Genomic DNA, 12,082 nt, shown 5'->3' on the forward strand with positions numbered 1-12,082 from the left:
TGAGCTGAAGGAGATAATGGGTTTAAAGGAGAAAGAAAGGAAATCTTGCATTATTCCCACAGACTCCTTCCCAGGGGATGCTGTAAATATTACAGTTGGAACCAGAGCTGAGGGACATACATTATCCACCTTATTTATCACTTTGGGTGTTGGATTAGGAACTCAGGCATCATGACAAAAGCTTGAAGGACATCTGTTGAGTCAGATGGTGCTCTGTAAAATTGCTTCTATTTTCCTTCCTTGTGTGCTCCTCTGAAACCTCCCTCAGCCCTCTGTTGTTGTGCCCTTAGCTTTTGTACATAGAGGGGAGAGGAAAAAGCCCTCTTTCATCATTCAGATTCTTGACTTATCCCCCTTACTTCTAGAAGTTGCAAAATGTGTTCCATACCTTCTTGCCTTTAGCATCATTGACAAGAAACAGTCTATGATGAGTGTGTTCTATCGGTCTATACACAAGAAACTAGATATTCACCAGCCCACTCTGAAAGAGACTTCCAAGTACTGCATTTCTAAACTACCAAGCATTTTTCTAGCCTCTGATATTTACAGAGCTCTCCCAAATCATCTGTATGGCTACTTCTTTCCATCCTTCTTTGAAAAAAGTGGTGTCCCTATGTTTTAAAGATTCAGAAGGCCCAACTAAGTCTCTGCATTAATAGCCAAATACCAAATACAAATTAATTTCTTTTAAAAAATTTCAATGTGAAAATGGAAAAATGGAAACAAAGGTCATATGTAATGGCCCTAGTTAGATGAAGTCATTGCTCCCTAACCAGAAAACCAAAAAGCAGCCCCTGATACATACCATAGCATTTGGGGGAGTCTTTGTTCCAACCCCGGCATTCTCTTTCTTCTTTAATCCCTGATCTGGGTTTCTTTTTAGCCACAGATGAATCGTGAGGTTGAGGATAGAGAGGAGGATCTAGCAGATTTACATGGAAGAACTTGACCTGGCTATTCAGAATAGAAGGGAGGAAAGGGGGAGGGGGTGCGGAGGCGGAACCAAAATCCTCTTCTCCAGAAAGTATACATCTCAGATAACCCAGACTATAGCTGTCCCATATTTACATGAAAGCCATTGTCCTGAAAGTTCTTTTTAAAATTATACACAGAAACACGCATGCACGCACACACAAATGCACTTTCTCCCTTGGTCAGATCTATAATAAGAAAGGGTCTTCAGATCATCAGGCTGCAAGGGCCCCCAGCCAACAGTGGGGTGGGGGTGGGTCTTCAGAGCTATGTGTCCCTCCATGGTGACCAGGCAGCTTTTTACCCTCTTCTGTCAGATAAACAAGCCATGCGTTGTTCTGTCTCCCCACCTGTCTGTGGGCTTCCCGTCCTGTTGAGCAGGCCAGGATGAGCTTGGGCTCCTTCATGTGGGGCAGGTAGAATGTGCTGTTTGTGGGGAGTCTAGAAGACCCACAGAAAGTAAACAGAGCTAATCAAGGACACTCTTTTGTGCTTCTCCTTATTCAAACACTTTCAAAAGAGGAAAGAGCCCATCCTCAGGCTAAGCACAACCCCATGCAACAGGGGTCACATTTTCTTTCTTGCCCTGAGTTGGGGCAGAGCCATGTTTCTCTTTATGTTTGGTCCCTCCCACCAAGTATTTCTTGAGGGGTCTTCTGGGAGCTCCTCACAAACAGATGGTGCCGTTAGAAGATATTGGGGTGACAGCCAACTAGGGCAGCTGTCCTTGCAGAATTGTCTACCTCCCTCTCCTCACCTCTCACAATAGTCTTTACAAAGACTCTCCTGGGAGCCAGCTTTTGGCTTCTCTGCCACTTCTGCCCGCATGTGGCCACCCTCCACTACCCCCATGCTAAGTTGTTGTTCCCTAAGTGCTTGGAAAAGAAGTAGTCATCTTTACCTTCCCCTGAGCATAAGAGGTTATAGTTGGCCATGTTATATGAAACTCGGCTCTTCCAAATGGAGAGTGCCCCCTTTGCTCCCAGCCTGTCTCCCAACCTCTTCCCCAAATCCTAAACTGGCCAAACCACTCAAGTTGCTCTCTTATCTTCCCTCGCCCAAGCATTTCTCAAGTATATGCTGTCTGTGTCCACCTGCCTATCACCTCATCCAGTGACTGCCTACCTCTCATACTCCCACCCTGCCTTTCTGCATCAGCCAGTCCCATGAACATGCTCGCACCTCTAGTCATCATTCCCTCAGCCTCACTGGCCACTGACAGACTGCTGTCAAACCAGTTGCTCTTTATCTTGTTAGGAAGTGGGCATCAGTAAGCCCCATCAGGCAATCGCTTGCATGGGCTGAATTACTGAGTGGAAGGAGGAAGACACTTGGTGACCCGAAGATTAGGGAAGGCGGGGCATCCAGGCCTGAGGAATGAAAGGAGAAGGGACTGTTTCTCCTGATGCTCTTTTTTGACCAGGGGTTATTCCCTAATATATTGCTAGTCAGAATGTGGTAATCACACCAGCAGCATCAGTATCATTCTAGGGCTTATTAGCAAGTCAGAACCTGGGCCCCATGCTAGACCTACTGAGTCACAATCTTCATTTTAACATGATCCCCGGGCGATTAGTATGCCCACTCAAGTTTAGGAAGTGCTTCTCTAGAGTACTAGGTTTGGTTTTTGAGCCTTCTCTTAACTAGTCCTTTCTCTTTCACCTATATTTAGATTGTAGAAATCAGTTTTCTTGCTACTAAACAGTAACTTGTCCATTATTATTTATGACAGAGTATAATATTAATAGCAGATACCACTTATTGAGTGCCTGTCACATGCCAGACATGGTTTACAGATGAAGAAATTGAGGTTCTGTGTATGCCCAAGGCCAAACAACCAATGAGTAGTAGTGCTGAGGCTCCAAGCCAGATCCATATCCCGTCCAAATTCCCAAACTTTCTTCCATACAGTACTCCTGTACAGTTGAAAAAAGTCAAGCCAGTCTTCCCTATGAGGTACAGAGGGAAGAGAGAGGAGAGGAGTCCAGGCTTGATTTCCCCAGAGAGGAAAGGCCTTAGCATACTTCTTGTCCTGAGGGAGCTTGTGTAAGCCCTCTCAGGGGCCAGAAATTACTGGAATTGGTGCCATAAGCCAAGGGAAACTAGAATGGGGATCAGGAGTATTATGAAGGGAAAACCCTAATTCTAAATTCCCAAGAGAAATTAAATTCTGATGCCTGAGCCTGGGCTTAGGGGGTACAACAAACCCACGTAGGGCTGCCCTGGGTTCTGGCTATTGCACTAGACAGTGAGGACATCATTTGGGGCCCCAGGCTGGGACCTAGGACTACTACATCATAGCATGCTATAGCTAGAAGGATAGTTTGTGACAACTAAGTTCAATGTTTTATTTTGCAGAGAGAAAATGGAAGGCCAGAGAGGGGAGAGTACATTGCCACAGTTCAGAGCAGATTCAGGGACATTGACCCCAAACCCTACTATTCCAGCATAGCTAATGGGCAACTTTTCTGCAGTTGGAGTCTCTGGTGTGAAATTGAATTTTCTTTGATTTTTTTATTTTATTTTTTTCTTGGGATGAGTATAATGTTTAATTTATTGGCTTTTAAATTTGCCTCAGTTCATTCAAAGCTTTCTGAATCTGTTGGATGGACCAACATTTTGGTTGACTTGATAGAGTATAACCTTCCATTTTGAGACTTCCAACATATTCCTCTTCTCCTCTCTGGCTTAGATTTTGCTCTTGGTTTGTTATATTTACCATTTAAGTTATTTTCTCCACATACATTGTGCCACCACCAGCCTCCTGAATAACTTCCTGGACAGTTGAAGTGTTCTTTTGCTTTGTGATCCCACGTAGAAAACACTAAATCTTTATGTTCTGGGAGTGCATTGGGGACGTTGCCAGTAATCTCAATAAGGTGTAGTGTATAGTTGGTTTCGTGATTTCCCAAGTGAAAAGAATATTCAATATAATGCTTGTCGTCTTTCCAGTCTTCTAGCTCAATTCGTAAAATGTAATTAGATTGCTTCACTATGGAGTATATCTTCTCTAGGCCCAACCAAAATTCTCCATCAAGCCTTCCAAAACCATATTTGTAGTTCTCCCAAGTTTCATTGAAGTTTTGTGATCCATCTATTCGGTGTTGAATTACTGTCCATGGACTACCTGATTTGACATCATAATAGACATTAAAAACTTGAGAGTTGCCGGGTCTAATGGTATATATGCCACTTGTATGTTCACCTCTGCTATAAATGGTGGTACAATCAGCAGGAATGCCATCATGTTCGACATTTTTTGTTTCATTCAGCTGAAGAAACGGAATAGTTCTTGGTGCTCTTGGCTTGGAAGGAAGAGAGTTTTCTGTAGGTTCTTGAATACCTGTCCTTCTGAGCTGATTTTCGATTTCTTTTATTTGACTATGCTGTTGGTTTAATTGTTTATATTATTCCTCCACAGTCTGTAGAAGGTCTTTAAGCTATTATCTTGCTGTTCTACAAAAGTTTTAAGTGAAGTTACTTCTGGGTGTTGCTGAATTTCAGGTTGATTTTGAATTAAATTAGTTAATTGCTCCTCCAAATATCTCACTTTTTCTTGAAGCAGAATTTTTTCTTCTAGGAGACTTTCAAGTTTTGAGTTGAGTTCAAGTGACATATTCTTCACCTTTTCATTTTTGACTTGTAGTTTGGATGTAGTTCTTCACAGTTCCTTTTCTTCTTCTTTGATTTCATTGGCTTGCAGTGATAGATCATAAAAAGACTGATTAAATATGCTGAGTTTTTGAAATATGTCATTAATTTGGCCTTTAGTCTTATGGACAAAGTCTTTAAGACCATGTCCCAACTGAAGGAGACAATTGGCTAAAATTTTTACATCATCTAACATAGCAAATCTTGATTTTGGCTCTGGAAGTATAGAATCAAATGAGGAATTGTTTTGGTCAGTTCTGGAGGAAATAACTAGAGGAGCAATAAAAAGAAAGAGCTTAGTTGTGTACATTTTTATCCTAATTATTCAGTTTCAAGCGATTTGGAACTGCTTTTGTTCTGCAAACAGACCTAGACTTCTTAACTCTATATATACTACGATTTGCCACATAAACTTGGTAAGGCAGGTGAATATAGTTAATCATTAATCTCTGTTAACTTGCACAAATGTAACCTCCTACATTTAGTTAGATCAATGCTAACGAATTCAAAGAAATGAACAACTAAATAGGTGATTTGAAATTGTTACTGTATTTAACTTTGCTATATTATAAACTGTACTTTCAGTGTTATGGGCTGTACCTATTTTTAAAAGCTCATTTTGATTTTTCATGACTTTAAAAGAGATTTACAAGTCAAAAACAGACTCTTTTGATGGGTAAATTCATTATTAAAGTTAAGGAAAAATGAATTAAGTATGCATTTCCCAAATTGTGTTTTAGTTCTTTTGGAAACAGTGATCCATCCCCCAAAATGCCTTCTCTGTGAAGTCTTCGTCTACTCCTTCAAGTGGTTAATGGCTCTCAATGCTGTATTCCTATGATACTCTGCGTAAGCTAACATAGTTATATGTTCCTTATTATTTGTCACCATAATTATTTGTTAGTACGAGGATACTTCAAAAAGTTTGTGGAAAAACGTAATTAAAAGATAATTAGAATCTTTCCATGAACTTTTGAAGACCCCTAGTATGTCTTTTTGCTTTACATTATATGTCTTAATTATTCCAGTACATTATCACAAAATCCCAAACATAATAAGTTTCTAATTACCAAAAAGTAGCTCATTATCGTACCCTGTAGTGCTTACTATACACCAGGAAACTGAGTTTTCTTTGGATCTTCTCAGGTGCCCATAGGAATTGCAGACCCTGTAGTTACAGCCCATAATGTTTGTGAGCCTTTGCATCTCAGCAGGACTTTCGCCTTGGAAAATCTCTAAGTCACTTGCCCCCAGCTGTAGTGCTGGACCTGGAGGCTGCTAGGCCTGGCTGGTCTGGGCTTTGCTTGTCTAGGGCCCAGAGGACCTGTGGAGATGGCTGGGTGGGGTCAGCTCAGTCCAGGAAGCACAGGAATTCTTTTAAGTGTATGTGTCTGGGGTATTTTTCTCTTACTTATGTGTATTTTTAAAAATTCTTTTTAGACACCCGCTTTATCTTTCCCAAACATCATTTCCTTGCTCCTTTCCTGAGTTCTAGCAGTGGCTGGGGGCCCAGCTTCCTTATTGGCCTCTGAGCTGTAGAGGGGATGGGCCAGGGCTCAGAGGAGGTTGGAGTAGGGAACAGGGGGCTATTTATGCTGCTGGAACTGCCTTTCATCCTTCCCTTTGCCACCAGGAAGGAAAGGAACCCCTGGAGCAGCGTCTTCACTCCTATCCAGCTCTTGACACTGGCTTTCATTCCCTAAGGTTGCGGCCACATCTGGGCCCAACCAGGCTGATGGCCATACCTTGCCTTCAGTGCTCCTCCTTTTTGTTCTTGGAACTGGGGCCTGACTGTGCCTGAGCCCCTTGGATCATACTCAAGATCTTGGGCTGATGGCTCCTTACCCCAGGAGGTCTTAACTGGAGAGCAATGGGTCCCAGCTAAGGGAGGACGCTGGCTGGAGGGGTTGTCGATGAGAGTCTGAGCTAGCTGGATACCCCGTTCTCTCCTAAGCCATCTCTCCACCCTGGGCAACTTCCATGGTAGGTACAGCCGGTAGCCATGGCTGCCATGGCTGCTGCCCCTCTTGCCCCTCCTGCTTGCTTTCTTCAACGATCCTTTCTTTTTGCTTCCTAAGAAAAGCATTTGGGGTACTGAATGATAGGGTGTGTGTTCATTGATAGTGCCTGAGCCAGCCTTAGCAAAGAAGCACTGGGGTTGTTGCCTCCACATCTGGGCCTGGAGCTGCATTGTTGGTGGTTGGCATTTTCTTACCTATCTGCTTATTTCTCCTCATCACCCTTCCCCATTGCCTAAGGAAGGGATGATTTCAACTCTCAGACTACTGAGACCTCCCTGTTCTGACTGCTTCTTGAGGGAATGGCTATGGGAAACCTCAGGTATACAAGCTTTTTGAGACAGAACCCTCTTTGGAGAGGGGGTGTTGTGTACTGTCCGAGAAAAAGCTGGAGGATCTCAGTCTTGATCCCAACTCTAGTGGTTACTAGCTGTGTGCTCTTGGTAGATCACTTTAGCTTTCTGCATCTCTTCATCTGTAAAGTGGGGATAAGAATAGCTGTTACCTCATGAGGTTGGAATGAGGATTAAACCAGCTAATGCATGTGAAGTACTTAGTGCCTGGCATGTCTTAAGTGTTCAATAAATACTCCCTGTTTTTTTTTTTTTTTTTAAGTTTGTAGAATATCTATGTCAGGCACTATGCTTGCTGATTGATTTCACACATGGGACTGCATTTAATCAAGAATATAACTCATGAGGAAGAGATGGCCATTTCCCCCCACTCATAAGAATCTGTGACTCAGAGAAGTGACTTGCCCAAGATCACACAGCTAGGATTTGAATGCAACTGTGGACTGACTACTAGTCTAGACCTATTCAGGAATAATAATAATAGGCCAAATATTATACTGTCTATAGATAGTTTCCTTTATTTTCCCAAACTAGAGTTAGAAGGCTCCAGGTGTGGCTGCAGTTCCCTTTGTTAGGATATCCCTCTTTTGAGCCTTTGATTTTCTCCCAGTGTTCCAAAAGCCTCCACAGCCCACTTCTGTCATCTTTGGGATTGTTTTCTACTCCTGCAGAAACCCTAGAGAGAGCAAGGGGCCTTTGTGAGCTACCTTTCAAACAGATTTATTTATTTATTTATTTATTTGGCAGCTGGCTGGTAACCCTTGACCTTGGTGTTATCAGCACCACGCTCTAACCAAGTGAGCTAACTGGCCAGCCTATAAGCTGCCTTTCAGAGTGTGGCAAGGTAGTGATATAGCAGAATCTTAACAGTGGATAGACAGATTTGATTACCCTTGATGGGGGGTGTTCTTGAGCCATCAAAAAGGATAAGTCTGAGCTAATAACCATCGTTATAGTACCTGCTATTTACTATACTATTTATTTATACCATTTACTATATTTATTTATAGTATAGTAAATAGTAGGTACTATATGCAACAAGCTGTGTCCCGGATGCTTTGAGAATATGATCTCTATTCCCCACAATAACCTAGCCAGGTAAGGATTATTGTTCTCTTTCTCAGATAAGAAAGCCAAAGCTCAGATGGGCTAAGTGACTTGCATATACACAGATCTAAAGTGGTAGAGTTAGAATTTGAACCTAGATCTGTCTCATTTTTGTCTCATTGCCTACTAGTTTGGTATGGCTAGTAGAATGCGACTAACTTACTTGAAATGATAATGAGCAATATGAAACATCATATTATAATGGGCTAAGTTGTGAGGGCTAGATTACTCAGGACAAGCTTTGTGGAGGAGATAATATTTGAGCAGTACCCTGAAGAACAGGTAGGATTTAAGTTAACGAAGGGGAGGGGGTGTTCCAGGAGGAGGGAACAGTCATAGTAATAACTGTTATTGGTTGAGAGCTTGCCAGACCCAGTTCTAAGCACTTGATATATATCATCTCATTTGATCTTTCAATAAACCCCATTAGATAGGTACTACTATCCCCATTTTACTGCCATGGAAAGTAGGGCTCTGAGAAGTGAAGTCACCTTTCTAAAGCGACAGAACTAATAAGTGGTACAGCTGGGATTCAGACCTAGGTGGTCCAACTCTAGAGCCTCTGCTAGATTCTACTGGAAAATCAACAGCAAAGGCACAGAGTCAGAAAGGGAGAAAGCTACTTGCAAGGTGTAATTGGAGCAGAGACGTGAGAAAGATTGAGCTGGGTGGGTAAAGACAGCTTGCAGAAGGCTTTGAAAGTCTAAGCCAGTTTATATTTGATGCTGGACAGGGTAAGAAATAGGGAGCCAGTGAAGATTCTTGAGTAGGAGAGTGCCCCGATTCAGTTGGTGTTTAACATGGTATGATCTAAAAGCGATGGCTGGAGGTGGAACAAGGTGAGACTCACTGGCACTCTGACGTAGTAATGTGGACATAAAGTGTCAAGGGCCTGGACTAGAACAAGAGGTGATGGTGGTGGGTCCTGGGAGGAGAGGTACGATTCTGTGTAATGGTCACAGTGGGAATGGAGAGAGAGAAGCAAAGCCAGAGACAGACACATCATAAGAGAAGACTCAGTAGAACTCCATGTGGAATTGATGTTTGGGGAGAAGTTGGTATCAAGGCTGACTACCCACATTTTAAACCCTGGACTCAGAAGAACTTCAGGAATCCTGGATGTGGAAGAAGGGCCTGAAATAGGAGAGGTACCCTGTTCTCTACTATATCCCCAGTGCCTAGAAGCATAGTAGATACACATGGTACATAGTACCTAGTAGCAAATAGTACTGCTACTGGTAGATGCTTGATAAGTAGTTGTTGACCAGATGACTGCAGGGTAACAGCAGCTGGGGAGATTCCCTGGCAGCATAGCTTTGTGTGTGAGACTCAGAGCAAGCACAGCCCCTCAGATTTTCTTGTGCCTTCAGCCTCCCTGATGGGCAGTCTGAGAGCCATAATAGATCAATGTGGTTACAAAGGGGGGGCTCTCACTTGGCTTTCCTCCCCATAAATCTTAGCTATGGCTGCTGACTTGTGGCTCTGGTGCCCAACCTTTGACAAGGAGCTTTGCCAGCCCTTCCTCTTACACCTCTTTGTCTGTGTCTGGCCTGTTACCACTCAGTCTGTATTTTCCCCAGCAAGGCCATTCTCCTCAGGACTACCTTTCTAGGCCTTAGACCTCTAAACCTTGCACTGCTGGGATTTTCTGTGTTTCTGCTGGGGTGAGGGGCATTTCCGGCTAGGGTGGAGTCCTCCAGCTTGAGTCTGTTCACTACTGCTTCTGGGAGGTAGAGAGCTGATTTATGCCAATATGTAGCAAGCTTGCTGAAAACGGGGGCCTTTATCTTATTCAACTCTGTATTATCAGTGCCTACTATGGAGCCCGGCACAGTAAATGTGAATACATTAGCAAATAACCTATCATCTGTTTATCTCTCTGTCACCTACTTATTTATCATCTGTTTCTCTTACTGTGCCATTCCTCTCTCTGTCATCCATTTCTCCCTACTATGTACTTCTCTACACTCTTTCTCAGACTTTTCTCCCTTTGTGTCATTTGTTTTTCCTTCTATCATCTCTCCCTCTTATTTCTATCATCTGCCTGGCCCTTCTACCATCTCTCTCTCTACTCTCCCTCTCTCATTCTCCCTCCCTGTCTCTCCCTCCTACCAGTTATCTCTTTGTCTCCTGGTATTACTCATACCCTATCTGTGCACTTCCCTGTACCATTCTTCCCTACTTGCAAGGGTGGCATCTACTCATGTGAAGCATGCCAGGGGACAGACAGGGATAGCTCCTGTATAAGCCAGTCAGTGCAATAGATGTGGCTGCAGCCTCCACACTGGACAGACCCTGTGGCTGCATTCAGGGCCTTGGCCTTGGACCTGTTTGCCTTTTTTCAGCTCTGGTCTGCTGAGCAGCTGGTCTCCTCAGTTGGGTTAGCACTGTGCCATTCACCACTTTGTTCTATTTTCCCTCACAGGAGTTGGGGCCTCCCGTCACCATTTGGCCTACAAATTCAGGTGTCTCACCTCTGTGCCTATCTTATCCTTCACTTTCTCAATGCCTTTATCATGCTTTATTTGAATTAGCTCTCTCATTATTCTGTAAGCTGTCAAGGGCAAAGACTATTTTATTCATCTCTTTATCCCCAGAGCTACAAATAGATGACACACAGTAAACATACCACAAATGTTTATTGAATGAATGAGTAAAAATTAAAGAATTCTCAGCCCAGTGTTGAATTATGCACACTTCTCAACCACTGTGCCCTTCCTTTCTCAGAGAAAAACGAGAAGATTGGCCATATTGGCTTTTTTCCTCAAAGAGAAATGAGAGTAGGCTCACTGTTCATTGGGCAGCAGCACCCATTTATTCCACAAATATTTATCAAACATCTACTATGTGGCCAGCACTGTTGTGTGTGCTTAGGGTACTCCAGTGAACAAAACAGCCCTGTGAAGTTGTCATTCCGTATCTCCAGGGATCACCCCCAGGATGAAGGAGACTTGAGTACTGGGAGCTGAGGAGGGCCACCCAGATTCCCCCACCAGCTCCTTGTAAGATGTTCTACTTCACTGAAGGGAAAGGGGGTGGGGCGGAAGCTGCTTGGGAAGTGATTTCAGCTCTGGTTCCCTAAGCTGGTTTCCTGTCCCTTTCTCACTGTAGGAGAAACACCCCTGTCAGTAGGCCGCACTCATGGCATGTGGCCAAGCTGCTGGAGGGATGCCCTGAAGTGGCCACCACCATGCATTTCCCTTCTGAAGCCTTCAGCTTGTCCTGGCATTCCGGCTACAGCACAAGGTGAGTCTAGACCCCTCCCTCAAGATGGGCTGGAGAGTAGATAACCTGGCCACTCCTCGTCCTCTGCTTTAGTCCCTGTTAGATTTTAGAAAGCCTACAGTGGTATGACAGAAAATGTACTGGGAGTCCAGAGTACCTGGGTTTTAGTCCTAGCCTACTGGTAACTCTCTGTGACTTTGGACCAGTACCTCTCCTTCTGGACAGTGTTTCTTTGAAATACCTCATTTGGCTTGCAAGATAACCACACTGTCCTGCTTTTCATCTGATTTCACCAGTTGCTCTTTCTCAGTCTCTTTTCCTGATTCCTCCCACCCCCCTGTTCTACTAATGTTGGAAGACCCCAGGGCTCGGTTCTGGCCCTCTTCTCTGTCAACACCAGTTCACGAGTAACCTCATCCAGTGTTCATCAGCTCTGTCACAGAGCTAAAGCCTTCGAAATGGGGACCTCCCCTAATAGCAGGCTCTACCTGCAATGAGGATCACTCAATTCAGGGACCTTGGTGTTGTCTGTTGTTGAAATAGCTGCCCAAGAAAGAGGTAGATAACTTTCTCAGCAAACTCAGAGCCAGTGAAGTTGCTGCCTTCAGCTGCCTTTTCTTTTCCACAAGATCTTCCCTCCAAGAAGGGATTCTATTGAGGAGGCTCAGAGAAGCTAAGGATTGAGTTTTCCCTAACTCGGTGACTTTATTTGGCATTGGAAGCAGGGGGCTCAAGGCAGAGGCGGTTTTGTTCTGG

At 43.7% G+C, this 12,082-nt stretch overlaps 2 protein-coding genes across 2 annotated transcripts in view; one reads left to right on the plus strand and one right to left on the minus strand.

The window, feature by feature from the left end:
- SHROOM4 (shroom family member 4) overlaps window positions 1-12,082 on the plus strand; it is a 283,947-nt gene that overhangs the window by 225,459 nt on the left and 46,406 nt on the right. Inside the window, exon 3 of the mRNA XM_063084446.1 lies at window positions 11,213-11,347. Coding sequence (XP_062940516.1) covers window positions 11,213-11,347 — 135 coding nt within the window. The remainder of the gene's footprint in view (window positions 1-11,212; window positions 11,348-12,082) is intronic.
- On the minus strand, window positions 3,552-4,933 carry LOC134366660 (angiopoietin-related protein 3-like). The gene is given in 2 exon segments (XM_063083013.1): window positions 3,552-4,411; window positions 4,414-4,933. Coding segments are annotated over 2 exon segments (1,380 nt in total).

This window comes from Cynocephalus volans, chromosome X (genome assembly GCF_027409185.1).
Source record: "Cynocephalus volans isolate mCynVol1 chromosome X, mCynVol1.pri, whole genome shotgun sequence".
Taxonomy (NCBI): domain Eukaryota; kingdom Metazoa; phylum Chordata; class Mammalia; order Dermoptera; family Cynocephalidae; genus Cynocephalus; species Cynocephalus volans.